Source organism: Schistocerca nitens, chromosome 3 (assembly GCF_023898315.1).
Source record: "Schistocerca nitens isolate TAMUIC-IGC-003100 chromosome 3, iqSchNite1.1, whole genome shotgun sequence".
NCBI lineage: Eukaryota > Metazoa > Arthropoda > Insecta > Orthoptera > Acrididae > Schistocerca > Schistocerca nitens.
Window position 1 is genome coordinate 605,893,424 of NC_064616.1, and position 15,332 is coordinate 605,908,755.

Below are 15,332 nucleotides of genomic sequence, written 5' to 3' on the forward strand. Positions count from 1 at the left end.
ACGAGGCAGCTCACGTTGACGTGCATGCAGACGGGTTATCAAACGTTAAGAGATAAAGCGCCGTCGGCACACGACACTAGTTGGTTAACATAATTTTGCGCAATCAGTGCCGTTCAGCGGCAGTTGTCACTTCTACTTGGCCTGCAAACTATGCAGTTTGTTCACGGAAATGGACGCGCGTAGAATGCCTACGGTAGCTCTATTAGAAGGCACATTTCCTTTCTTGACCATATGCTAGTCATTTCCGTCTGTGGTACACATAAATGAAAACTTCAATACCGTGAATGTGTAAAAAGACTAAAATGAAAGGTACATGTCCATCAGCTTATAAAAGTTCACCAAATCGAAGAAACTCACTCCTGACAGAAAAGTGCACATATGCAAGGGTTATCCGGAATCTAGCATGAAATATCCGTGGTGGAAGTTGGTACCACTGCCGTGTGGCGGGAAGATAGCGGAAGGAACGAACATTCCCGACAATCAGTAGCTTGTCGGTTAGTGTTGTGGTGACTGTTAGAAATGAGAGTTCTGATTCCGGCTCCCGCCAAGTGCGAAGTGCGCGTTGTAATTCGCTACCTAAATGCTAAGGGCAAGAACGCCGTTGTGATTCATCGCGAAATTGTTTCAGTTTATGGAGAGGACGTAATGTCAAGGCAGCATGTGACGAAATGGGTACGGAATTTCAGTTTTTGAAAGACGGAAATTCACGATGAAGACAAAAGCGGAAGGTCGTCTTTTGTGGCTGATGTGGTGCAGAAAATTTAAGAACATCTTCTCTCCTATCGCCGTTCAACAATTGACGACCTGCATGCTGTTTGTCCAAACATTTAACGAACGACTAAATTATCGCAAGTTGTGTGCGCGACGGGTGTCCAAAATGCTTACCGAAGTACAAAAATGAACTGAGTTAGTGCCGCTCACAAATTTCTCGACCGTTTTGAGACTGAAGACGAGGCTTTTCTCAATTCTATAGTGACAGGAGGTGAAATTTTGGCGAATCACCATACTCCAGAGAGCAAACGATAATCAGTGCAGTGACGCCATACTCATTCTCCTTCAGCCAAAAAATTTCGACACGCAAGACGCCGAAGTGGCGTCAACTCGACAGACTTGCACCAGGCGAACGGTCTACCCGACGGGAGGCCCTAGCCACACGGCATTTATTTTTTAGCCAAACAATTCAAAACTCAGCAAACAGCGATGCAAATTATAGTGTCAGCGTTTTGGGACGAAAAAGGGTTTCTACTCGTTGATTTTTTGGAAAGATGTGAAACAATAAGTGCTGCAAGATTTTGTGAGAACTCGAAGAAACTTCGCATAGCCATACAAAACAAACGTCGCGGGATGCTGACAACCGGGGTCTGTCGCCTTCATGACAAAGCGTGTCCGCACATCGCTGATGCAACACAAGAGTTATTGCCTTCGTTTGGTTGGCATGTTCTAACCCACTCGTCTCACAGCTCCGATGTCCCACCTGGTCACTAAATTGTAGAAACACTTTTCTGACGACGACTAGGTCAAAATCGAAGTGAAGAATTAGCTGAAAAAGCGCGGGAGTCGTCTGTGTCACAGGAATCAAAAAACTCGTCCTACGGATGACAAAATGTATTGAGATATATGATGATTATGTAGAAAGACAATGCAAGACCTACACTACAATACATGTAGATTTTATAAAAATAAATTCATTTTTTGTTCTTCAAAAAATTCTTGTAACCTCACTTTCCGGATTAGCCTCGTATTTACATAACATCAAATACACAGTATTACAGAAATTATTTCTACTAATTTCATAGGAAAGACTCATAGTCCTTTAGAATATGCGAAAGGGAAAAGAAAAAACTGTATACAGCAGGAGGATGCGAACCCTACGAAATTCTACCCTCACTTCCGGAGGATAGTGCCTCGTCCGTAGCTCGTGGTCGTGCGGTAGCGTTCTCGCTTCCCGCGCCCGGGTTCCCGGGTTCGATTCCCGACGGGGTCAGGGATTTTCTGTGCCTCGTGATGACTGGGTGTTGTGTGATGCCCTTAGGTTAGTTAGGTTTAAGTAGTTCTAAGTTCTAGCGGACTGATGACCATAGCTATTAAGTCTCATAGTGCTCAGAGCCATTTGAAGCATTTTCGTAGTGCCTCAACTAACTACACTACGCTGAAAATATGCCGCGATCGTCCTCGTATTTTGTCTTTCACTCTTCTAAAGACTTAAACTGTCGAAATATGAATTTACACTTAATTATAACAAATACTAACAAGAAAGACACGTTTTCATTAATATGCAAGGGTCGTTACCACAAAACAGCTTACTCTTGTAACAGGCGAGCTATAAAGCGAAGGCCGGCCGAAGTGGCCGAGCGGTTATAGGCGCTACAGTCTGGAACCGCGCGACCACTACGGTCGCAGGTTCGAATCCTGCCTCGGGCATGGATGTGTGTGATGTCCTTAGGTTAGTTAGGTTTAAGTAGCTCGAAGTTCTAGGGAACTGATGACCTCAGATGTTCAGTCCCATAGTGCTCAGAGCCATTTGAACCATTTTTTTATAAAGCGAAAATAACTAAATACGAAAATACTTTAACCATCAACATGAGGCTTCCCGTCATTTTGTTACAACATATCGTACAAGTAACGATCCGTTCTTGAGACATTCAATGTGCTGATGCTTAGAAACAGCATATATTCATAGGGTATAACGCACAATATAAAAACCACCAAATATGGGTTTCTACTGAATACGACAAATACAGTAGGGCGTCTTGCTTTCTGGCCGCGTTTTTGCTTCCTATTGGTTCTACTTTACGAGGTATGTTTCCGAAATGTCGCAAAACTCCTTTTGTTTTTCACGTGACAAAATGGCCCCCCAACGTGAAATAACAGGGAGTGAAATCACAAAACTCTTAGAGCGCCAAGTCTGCCTTGGATAACTCGTCCCGTGTGCCGATGGCTTTAGGCTCTGTTAGCTCAGACTATGGAGGCCCATACGAGCTGTACTCTGTAGAAGCTACACCTCCAGGGCTATTACCTGTTTGAGCAACATCAGTCGATATCAACAGTTCCAAAAATGCTGACAGTCAATATTCGTGTGGGAAATATTCGAAATGCGTCTGACAATTTAAATTCTATAATCAGTTGCTGAGAAACATATTTCATTATACAGGGTGAAAAGTATTTAAACCGAAAAACTCTGGGAGGTTGTAGGGGACATCAAAACAAATATTTTTCCCTAGTGTCATTTTTCTGTATGAGGAGTATTTAAACCGGTAGAGGAAGATTTATTTACCGCAAATTATTTAAACCAAGAAACACTTTTCCATTTTTTTATGACCAAGAGACAACACATTAACACAACCCAATTTCAATTACAGTAGATTTTCAAAAATGCCTCCATTGACACGTAAACGAAGGTTACACCGTCGGATCATGTTCTGTCTGATACGGGCAAAAACCCCAGGAGAATCTGGATTGTTCCTGCTGCTGCTGTTGCTGCTGCTGCTACTATCCAGGCAACCAGATCCTCTTCTGATCCAACAGGAGTTGCATAAACAAGGTTGCGCATCTCTCCCCACACAAAAAGTCCAGAGGGGACATGTCTGGGGATCGAACAGGTCATGGTACAGGACCTCCTCTGCCAATCCACGTTTCTGGGAACCGTCGGTCCAGGAATCGACGCACACGACGATTGAAATGTGCCGGCGCTCCGTCATGTTGGAACCACATGCGTCGTCTTGTAGGGAGCGGGACGTCTTCCAGCAATTCTAGCAACGCTCTGGCGAGAAAATTGTAATAGTGTCCGCCATTTAATGGCCTAGGTAGCAGATACGGCCCAATTAAACAGTCCCCAGCAACACCGACCCACACATTAACGACGAACCGCACTTGATGAGCGCTAGTAACTGTGGCATGCGCTAATGACCATAGCAGTTTTGCGCCCTAAAACCAAACTGTGGCATGTGGGTTATCCTCACTCCAAACATGCGAATTGTGCGTGTTGAAGACTCCATCACGCCCGAACGTTGCTTCATCGGTAAAAAACACAGAGGAAATGTAGGATGCATTTCACACTGTTCCAGATACCACTGCGAAAACTGTGCTTTGGGTGGATAATCAACTGGTTCCAGGTTGTGGACACGCTGTATGTGAAGTGGATGCAACAATTGCTCTCGAAGGACTGTTCTTACATTCGTCTGATTCGTCCCCATGTTACGTGCAATTGCAGGAGTGCTGATTGAAGGATCCCGCTCCACACGCTGCAAGACAGCTTCCTCGAATTGCAGCGTTCTTACCGTGCGAAGGCGTTCCTGTCCAGGTAATCTGCAAAATTACCCGGTCCCACGCAGACGTTGGTACACAGTAGCAAAGGTCGTAATGATGTGGGATACGGCGATTAGGATATTGTTGTTGATAAACCCGCTGTGCAACTCGTCCGTTGTGGTGCGCTACGTAGTACGCACCAATGATATCAGTGTACTCACTCCCGGTGTATCGCTCCATTAGTAAACAGACACAATGAACTACTAAACTGGTAGACAGCAGTTGCCTACAACTGAAGATCGTAATATGCCCTCCAACAAATGAAGATCGTAATACGGCCTCTAACAACTGAAGAGCGTAATGCTGCCTCTACCGGTTTAAATAATCCTCATAGGAAAAAATGACATTAGGGAAAAATATTTGTTTTGATGTCCCCTACAACATCCCAGAGTTTGTCGGTTTAAATACTTTTCACCCTGTATATTCTGGGGCAGCTCCGCCTAAAAGCCTTTAAGTATGAGCGCGCCTGAGCAGAAGTAAAACTCTGAGGGCGGATCGTGAGCCGCGACTGGACAGCTCTTTCGGTAAAACCACTTGCCCGCAAAAGGCAAAAGTCCCAGGTTCGAATTACGTTCCGGCAGATGCTTTAGATCTACCAGGAAATATCAAATGAGTGCAAACTCCGCGGCAGAGTGAAAATTCGTTCTGGAGATACGAGTCAAGGCTTCGCAAGGTAACTCGAACTTACCTGCCATCGTGATGTTGAAAAATATGTTGCTTCCCATTCTGTCGAGAGACTGCGTGAAGGAGAAGAAGGTAAGGCCGGAGACGAACCAGGCTTGGCAGAGCACGCACATCCTGCGCCGCAGGGAGGCGGACCGGAAGAGCGCCGTGATGCCCGGCCGGGGCTGCTCCTCGGGCTGCTGGATCACGGCCGGCAGGCGCTCCCGCACCGCCGCCGCGTCCAGCCGGTTCAGCTCGGCGCCGCGGCTCAGCACACGCACCGCAGATTCACGGCGCCCCACCGCCAGCAGCCAGCGCGGAGACTCTGGCACCAGCCTGCACACACAGGCACATCCTGAAAGCCAGGACTCTACATCCACTCCCAATAGCATACACTGAGGTGACAAAGGACATGCGACAGTTGTCAATAAGGCAGTGTCGCGTACTCGAGGTATAAAAGGGCAGTGCACTACCGGAACCGTCATTTGTACTCAGGTGATTCAAGTGAAAATGTATACGACGTCATTATGGCAGCACGATGGGAATTAACAGAATGGTAATTGGAGCTAGAAGCATGGGACATCCCATTTCGGAAACAGTTAGGGAACTCAATATTCCAAGATACACAGTATCAATAGCGTGCCGAGAATACGAAATTTCAGGCATTACTTCTCACTCCGGACAACACAGTGTGTAACGCCGGAAATGAATATCCTCCTATTTCCATCTATTGTACTATAATTTTTTTCCTTATTTTGTTACCTGAAGATATGACATTCTTGTGTCTTTATATATTGTAATTGTTTTACAATTTGTATATGTATATTTATGCATTTATGTCGATGTATAATTGGTTTGTCGGCAGCTCGTGGTCGTGCGGTAGCGTTCTCGCTTCCCGCGCCCGGGTTCCCGGGTTCGATTCCCGGCGTGGTTGGGGATTTTCTCTGCCTCGTGATGACTGGGTGTTGTGTGATGTCCTTAGGTTAGTTAGGTTAAAGTAGTTCTAAGTTCTAGGGGACTGATGACCATAGATGTTAAGTCCCATAGTGCTCAGAGGCATTTGAACCATATAATTGGTTTGTTTTGTAAATATTATTTGTATTTTTACGCTGGGTCTTGCCTAGGGAAAGCTATGCTATCGAACGATTACATCGATAGTTCGTGCGGAGAACCAAAGTATTTAGGATCTTGGGTAGTGTTAACTCTGCCGCGTGGAGCGCGGGCGCTGCAGAGTCTGGCTGGAGTAGGGCGGTGGAGCAGGTGTGTTGAGTGACGCTCCCGCAAGTTGCCGCGCTTTCGGGGTTTGGCAGCATGTAATTGCGCTCGACTTGCTATGATAGTTTCTGGCACGGTGTCGCGGACGGGAAACATTAGCTGGCACACATCAAGAGCCCGTTTCGCCTGGTGACCGTGTCGAGAAGAAGGCACGCCAACATCCAGCTTCTGCAACAGTGATTGTCGCCACCTCCTCGATCGACGACTTCAAATCTTCAATCAACCAACAAGGAAGACTGAAAGCACGTAAAGTTTTAGAACTGTATGTCAGGCCCCAGCTTTCCAAACTGTTCCATTTGCATCACTAAAATACAGCAACTTAGCATGAACTTTTGTTGCTCATGGTCCCAATAGCATTACCAAGCAGGGTCCCTTCCTTTTCCGAAATGAACCCGTGTGTCGTTGATATTCAAACGCCAGCATTAAAGTAATATCATTCCACTTCACTGCTTTAATTTCAAAGTTCAGTTAAAGTATTCATAGCTGGCTACAATATTTAGATTACACAAGCACAAATTAAGAGTGCGAGTTTTGTTACTATATTTTAGCTTACCTGTGACTGCATGTGGGGCGGCGGGTGGAATTATTGTTGTTAAAAATGTTCCTATTATTTATGCTGTTTTTTCGCCGTTCTCAACACTGGCTCTCTAACTACAATATTGGCTACCAGAAAGTGATTAGCAAAACGTGAAGCCTGTAATTAGAATTCCTAGTGCCCACTTCATCAGAGAATACACTTATAGTTACAGCTTATAGCTCTGAGGAATTAGGAGACTGTCCGGGATTTATAATCAAAAACTATTTTCTAAAATAGTTGAGTATATTCTGAAAGTCACAGATGAAAAACAAAAGAATCCACACAACCTAACTAACAGAGCAGTTCAGAGTCTAATGCGCTGATGCAACTATAATTGTCCAAATTAAATATTTAAATGAATGCTCGCCATAATTTGATGATTAGATTCATCAAACGCCACGCTAAATAATTGGTAGAATGTCTGTCCCGCGGCGGCACGTGAAAATACGACATACGCAAACTGAAGCTAGATAATTAAAATCATCCCAGAATTAACACTTCACTCGAAAATGATTTCATGGTTACGCGTATCTCGAGTAACTTAATACGGCATCCGAGGCTGTTTGTAGCAATGATACCGACGCGACGCGACTTCCGACACAGATGGCGTGCTATTCAGCGTCTGGAGAGAACTGGGGCCTTGCTTCCTCGCGCAGCGTTCTTATACAGGGTGATTCAAAAAGAATACCACAACTTTAAAAATGTGTATTTAATGAAAGAAACATAATATAACCTCCTGTTATACATCATTACAAAGAGTATTTAAAAAGGTTTTTTTTTCACTCAAAAACAAGTTCAGAGATGTTCAATATGGCCCCCTCCAGACACACGAGCAATATCAACCCGATACTCCAACTCGTTCCACACTCTCTGTAGCATATCAGGCGTAACACTTTGGATAGCTGCTGTTATTTCTCGTTTCAAATCATCAATGGTGGCTGGGAGAGGTGGCCGAAACACCATATCCTTAACATACCCCCATAAGAAAAAATCGCAGGGGGTAAGATCAGGGCTTCTTGGAGGCCAGTGATGAAGTGCTCTGTCACGGGCTGCCTGGCGGCCGATCCATCGCCTCGGGTAGTTGACGTTCAGGTAGTTACGGACAGATAAGTGCCAATGTGGTGGCGCTCCATCCACCTAATAAATCATAGCTTCTCTTGCTGATGGCCGATGAAGCTCTTAATTTAAATGTGCATTCAGCACGCAGGTAAGTATTGATAATAAAATTTTGACGTGGCTAAGTTAAATATTTTGGGCGAGAGAATTAATTTAATTACACTGCACGCAGTAGACGAGCTCTGAACTGGCCCTTTGGAGATACGCTATCGCTATAGTTTTGCAGGTATTCAAATGAAACTTCTCACCTCTTCATAGTTATAGCGGATCTCCAACATACTTAAATATAAACATCCTAGCCTTATTTATTAGCCTACTTATTCTATCTTGCTTCCATAAGTTTTAAGACGAAAACCAGAAATTAATGAATTTCCACTAAAATTTTAATTTGTGAAATCCAAAGTACTGTTTTTATTAAATTATTATGAAAGATGAATCTAATTATCAATTTTTAATTCTCTAGCTCTTTTCTGTTGCGCCAATGATTTTTACAGAAAAACGTCCAAATTTCGAAAATGGCTAAAGTTATCGAACTGATATTCAACACATGTTGTTTTAGTATTACTCCTGACATGCTAGAAATGTTTTAGGTTATTTGCTTGATTTTTAAAGTATTGCGCAACATTTATAACGTCAGAGCTAGTTGCAGCGGACTGGCTGGCACACAATGGAAAGACTGATGTGAGTTTACTACGGCGTGAGCAGGCTGCTTCCCTACATGCAGCTCAGCTTGGTACGTACTAAATTTTACTATTGTTAATTGTTGAAAATCATTTAATTCAAGTTCAAAGTTAAATCTCTTATTCCTAAATTGCGTAGATTCAAGTAGCTTTTGAGATGATTGTTGGGGTAGCCCAAGACTAACCTCATTTAATTTAATTTCGTAGTGCTTCAGAAGCAAAGTACACTATTAATTTCAGTCACTAAATTAACTTTCAATTTTCCGGGTTTATTGATTCTTTTGCTAAATTAAGTCAGAGTGTAGCGAAATTTACTACTTCGCACAAACATTCAGTTTTCACACAACACTTGTCAACCCTCAGTTGCCACGCTTTTAGTGCTAATTATATGTGCATTAACCTTTCTTTTTCAGTTATTATAGTAGTTGTCTATAGGACTTGCGACCGTAATTTTCCCCAAATCTCAAATATCTAATTAACGCCAGTTAATTTTTAACGTAACGACGGCACATTTACTTTGTTCATTGACTTTACGCTTCTTCAAAATTAATTTCCACCAATTTCATTTGAATTTTTCCTTTCATTTAGATGTAACCCTTCCTCCCTCTTTACCGACAGATTAACTTCGGTGACGATTGCTTTTCCCAAATTTCCATTAGGTACCCGCGGTTTAATTTTTCACTGCCATTAAGGTCGATAAGTGAGGGGGAGGTTACAAGTGGCCATCGGCCTTCACCTAACAACTGAGAACAGCGGCGTTTGCATAGAGTTGTCAGTGCTAACAGACAAGCTATTCTGCGCGAAGTAACCATCTAAATGTGGGACGTACGACGAATGAATCCGTTAGGACAATGCGGCGAAATTTGGCGATAATGGGATATAGCAGCAGATGACCGACATCGTCTGCAGCGCCTCTCTTGGGGTCGTGGCCACATCAATTGGTTCCTAGGCGACTGGAAAACCGTGGCCTGGTCAGATGAGTCCCGACTTCAGTTGGTAAGAGCTGATGGTAGGGTTCGAGTGCGGAACAGACTCCACGAAGCCGTGGACCCAAATTCTCAACAAGGCACTGTGCAAGCTGGTGGTGGCTCCATAATGGAGCGGACTGTGTTTACACGGAATGGACTGAGTCCTCTGGTCCATCTGAACCGATCGTTGACTGGAAGTGGTTATTTTTGGCTACTTGGTGACCATCTGTAGTCATTCATGGACTTCTTGTTCCGAAACAATGATGGAATTTTTATGAATGTCAGCACGGCATGTCATCAGGCCACAACTATCCGCGACTAGTTTGAAGAACATTCTGGACAATTCGAGTGAATAATTTGGCCACCCAAATCGCCCGACGTGAATCCCATCAGACATTTATGGGACATAATCGAAAGGTCACTTTGTGCACAGAATCGTGTACCGACAACATTTTTGCAGCATGACCCAATACTTCTGCAGGGGACTTCCAACGCCTTGCTAAGTCCACGTCACGTCGAGTTGCTGCACTGCGCCAGGCAAAGGGAGGTTCGACACTATATTAGGAGGTATCCTGGGACTTTCGTCAGCTCAGTGCACAAGGCAAGTCATTTCATGGTGAGTGTTTGAGGGTATCAAATGTATCCTTATTATGCATTTTTGGTTCAACGATAGGGACAGTTATCGTACTAGTAGATGCCACTGCCATCAGGGAAGTCATCAAGTATGAATAGATGCAGATAGTCTGCAGTAATGTTCACGTGGTCCACAACTGTCATGATGACATCGATTACTGCCACACGTCCCACAGATATCCAGGTGAGTGTACCCCACAGAATAACAGCCCCCCAAGCCTGCATCTTTGGTGCAGTAGATTTTTGAATAGTCTTTTTCAAAGGATAATGGTGTGTCCAGCCACGACCATCGACCTGATGTAACAAGAAACATGATTCATTCAAGCAGGCAATACGTTTCCATTGATTCATGGGCCAATCTCGAAATACAGCTACATCTACACACATACCCGGCAAGCCACTGTAGAGTCCCTTCAGCCTCCACTAGTCATTTCCTTTCTTGCTCTGCTTTATTGAGTGAGGGAGAAATGACTGTCAATGTGCATCTGTATGAGCCCTAATTTCTCATACCTTGTCTTCATGGTAGTAGGGAGACAAAGCTGAAGTTGGGACAGTCAGTATTGTTGCCAAATTTATTCAAGATGGCGGCTTTCCCTGGAGCGTCCCCCACCTCCTCTCCTTGGGGGGGGGGGGGGGGGGGAGGGTGTACATGTGGCAATATCACATGATGATGTCACCACCCCTACTCGCCCCCTCCCCCCACTTCCCCCTCCCCTCTCCATTTCTAAGCTGCTGGAAAGGAAGGATGTAAGGCACTGTTTTTATTTATTTACTTTATTTATTTTTGAGGTTGTTATACTGCTGCTGGACTGCCCTACTGCTATCTTCCCTTCCCCATTTGTTAATTGGCGGAAAACATTACGTTTACAATACAACATACGCAAATTTCGTTTTATAAAAAGTACGGTATTTAAATTCTTGTTCTGTAGTCTGTTGTTTAAAATACAACATTGCAAGATACGCAAATTTCGTCTTATAAAAAGAAAAGTATTTAAATTCTTCCCATTTAGTCTGTTGCGTGTATCAATAATTGTTACTCCTGCCTTGGAGAAAACGGTCTTTGCAGGAACTGAAGTCGCTGGAATGCACAAATATTTAGTGGCCATTATAAGCAACATACCATCAGATTTTAGCCAGTATTCTAATACACAAGCACGATTGTCTATTACAAGTTTTTCAAAATACTGACGTAGGTCAATTATGGAATCACTGATTTTTGTAACGACATCGACATTATGCTGTTGCTGATTGGGCAGAAAAAGTAGATCATCCGATTTCAAACTGGTAGAAGTGTGGTGTCACCGCCAGACACCACACTTGCTAGGTGGTAGCCTTTAAATCGGCCGCGGTCCGCTAGTATACGTCGGACCCGCGTGTCGCCACTATCAGTGATTGCAGACCGAGCGCCGCCACACGGCAGGTCTAGAGAGACGTCCTAGCACTCGCCCCAGTTGTACAGCCGACTTTGCTAGCAATGGTTCACTGACAAATTACGCTCTCATTTGCCGAGACGATAGTAAGCATAGCCTTCAGCTACGTCATTTGCTACGACCTAGCAAGCCGCCATTATCATTTGTTATTTATCTTGGGATGCATGTACAGTCAGACCGATGTTCACCAATTATGGATTAAAGTTAAGTATTTCACCATCTGCGTCCGTTTTTCTAAGTTCTAATTTCCTTGTCATTTTCCAGACCTCACGCCAGCCTGCGTGAGCTTAAACGCGTGCCTTTCGGCTTCCTCCAAACCCCGTGAATTGGCTCCTGCCAATTCACAACAAGAAGTATGTGGACTTTAAAAAAAATGATGTAGTGTGATGGCCCTCAACTACGTAGCCTCAGACTCAGAGTTGAAATATTAAAAGTTTTGGCTGGTTTCGTTGTCTAGAGGCTGGGATACGTAGTTGCCGAATTACAAGCCAAATACTGCTGAGTCTACAGTATACAATATGAACATACACATGAATCGAATGGTCGAAGGTTCCTATCACTTTTCAATTGCGAATTTTGAACGTATTATAGACATTTATAAATGAAAGTTTGCAATTAAATAAAATCTGCAGGTACTATTTTAACGACTTTAAATGATGAGTACGATAGCAGAAGTACCTTTAACAATGCCCTTTATTACTGTAAAACACTTATTGGTGTCGATGGTCCAGCAATTAAATAAAATATAAGTTGAATAACAGGGAAACAATAGATTCATGCTTCGCGTAATTAGTTATGAGTAACAACCTAGTTCGTCAGATATTCATTTCTAAAAGCATACTACGTCTTCACTGCAGAAGCCACGAAAATCTCACAAGTGCACAAGTCGGCATTACGAAATATTTCTATCTCTCGTGACCACGCGCAAATTGCTCCACTCTCCAAGTCTTTCCTGCGACCGTGCGTCCGTCGCGCCGTACCGTCCAGGACTCTCCCGCGACCTCTCCCATACTGTCCAGAACTCCCCTGTCCTCTCTCGAAACTATGCTCCTCCCCCACTCCCAAACAGTCTCTCCACATGTCCTTTTTGGAACGATCGCTGTGATTGGCTAGAGCCCACCTGCCCTGTCTCCAAGCCAACGCACACTCACGAACATAATGAAACACATTCGAAATACTGGATTTACATTTAAATAACTTGGAATTAAATAAAATTCCTACGGCTGGACCATAAACACGCTCTAACACACATTATTAAATACATAAATAAATTAAATAAACATATATCAAAGGAATAGATCAGAAGTAAACCAATAGCCTAATGTGTCTGTGCTTTCTAAAACACAGTGAATAATTGACCAATTTCTTCATGAATAGTGTATATCGGATATAAACAAAGACATGGATGAATAGATATATTTATAAGCATGCTGCTACCGTTTCTTTTCTTTTTTTTTCGTGTAACTGTGGAATACTTATGGCCTGACACGGTCGATAGCAATCGGCAACTTTGACCTCCAATAACTCATGTACTATTCAAGTTACATGCCTGTAATTTATACCAGTTTAGGTTTACACTAATAGCCTTCTAAAGACATGTCGATCGACAAAATCGGATGAACTGTTTAAGTAGGCTGTTTAGATTTTTATGTTGGTAACGCCACGTTGCGCTCTGTATGAAAATCACTGACTGTGCTGTGTGCAGTCTGTGGCTGGTTTGCATTGTTGGAATATTTGCTATTGTAGTGTTGGGCAGTTGGATGTGAACAGTGCATAGCGTTGCGCAGTTGGACGCGAGCCGCCAGCAGTGGTGGATGTGGGGAGTGAGATGGCAGAGTTTTGAGAGCGGATGATCTGGACGTGTGTCTATCAGAAAAACGAAATTTGTAAGACCGGATGTCATGAACTGATATATATATATTACGACTTTTGAACACTATTAAAGTAAATACATTGTTTGTTCTCCATCAAAATCTTTCATTTGCTAACTATGCCGATCAGTGGTTAGTGCCTTCAGTAGTTAGAATCTTTTATTTAGCTGGCAGTATTGGCGCACGCAGTATTGCAGTAGTTTGAGTAACGAAGATTTTTGTAAGGTAAGTGATTCGTGAAAGGTATAGGTTATTGTTAGTCAGGGCCATTCTTTTGTAGGAATTATTGACTGAATAAGTAAAGAGAGAAATTTCTGAGTACGTTCAGTTTTGCTCAGCTGTTTGAAAATCAAATAACGTAAGAGGTTTACCAGCATTGTCATTCTTAATTTTTCTAAGGGGATGTTTCAACCGTTTAGATTTTGGAAATTCGTTGCTGAGTGTTACTTGTATAATTTATGATCAGATACTAAACTTTAAACTAATAAAAATACTGAAAATCTGATTACACCATCAGAATCGTCGTGGAAATAATGGTAATGTGAATGTTTCTTTTTGAGGTATCACGATTCTCTGGCTACTATTAATTTCTATATGAACTGTGAAATGTCTGCCATTAAGATTTCACAAAGTCCGCCATCTTTGGCACTCCGTGGCGTACAAATCTCCTTCATCGACACAAAGCCCATTCCGCGACACAGCGTTAACATGGAATTCCCAGCCACGTGGCCGGCCTGGACCACGCGCTGGGGCTACCGCTCTTGCTCCGTCTAACGTACGGCACCACGCGGTCGCTGACGAGCCCCGGATTGCCGGGCGGCCCCTTGCGGCCACGACAACTCCGAACTTAGAATATTGTCAGGGTGCCATAACTCGCCCGTTACCTCAAACGTATCAGAAGAAGTATTAGCACTGCTCATGGATGCTTCTATTTCAGATATTATTCTCGGCGTCGATGCGATGATAGCAGCATACTCTTTCTGAAGTAATTCTGCAGCTTTGTCTGCCTCTCGCAATGTCTCGGAAACAAATTTTTTAAACCTAGGATATAATAATGTCACAAGCACGTTAAAAGTTAGCGTGTTAAATTGTATCAGTCTTTGATTGACTGATTTATTCAAGGAATCCACAACACTTCGTGCTTCATTAGTTATTAAGGTGCTTTCCAAATCTGACAACTTTGCAGGAATACCTCGTATCAGAGGTATAATTAAGGAAGCAGTGACGTATGACTCCTTTGAGAATGTTCTTGTTGCTACTTCAAAAGGTTCAAGAAGACCTATTATCTCCTGCATAGGCAAGTAATTTCCTGCTGTGAAGAAAGGCAGTGGTTTTGAACTTTCGTTGATCGCAATCGCAAGCTCACTTTGTACTTCCAAGCAGCAAAGAAAAACTTTACAAGCTATACCAACTTGACTTATACTGGCAAGTACCGGTCACAAGAAGGAACCGTAACTCAGCATGGATCAGTGAATATTTGATTTTGTTGTTTCTGGCAACTCAAATCTGTTGTCTAAGGTAATAAAAAATTTTCAAACCTTGATGGTTGGAAGTTCTGAACGGCAACATATCGATAGCGGTCATTTGCACATGAAGAGAATCATAACCTTTTTTTGTACATTTGAACTGACATCCTACAAGTGATTTCTGTCAAAATAATTTTTTATAGAGATTCTCAGTTTCTTTTTTCTTTTTTTTCACCTCTTGCACTTTATCTAGCTTGCAAGTTGATTCCTCACCTTTCAATTCTTTTACTCATTCATGGTTCTCTAGTTTTTCACCATACTTTCTTTTTTGGTGGTCTCTTAAATTAG

The 15,332-nt window shown here is 43.1% G+C and overlaps 1 protein-coding gene across 1 annotated transcript in view; it reads right to left on the reverse strand.

Annotated features, from left to right (window-relative positions):
- Positions 1–15,332, reverse strand: part of LOC126249677 (organic cation transporter protein-like) — a 210,546-nt gene that overhangs the window by 70,376 nt on the left and 124,838 nt on the right. Inside the window, exon 8 of the mRNA XM_049951356.1 lies at positions 4,994–5,304. Coding sequence (XP_049807313.1) covers positions 4,994–5,304 — 311 coding nt within the window. The remainder of the gene's footprint in view (positions 1–4,993; positions 5,305–15,332) is intronic.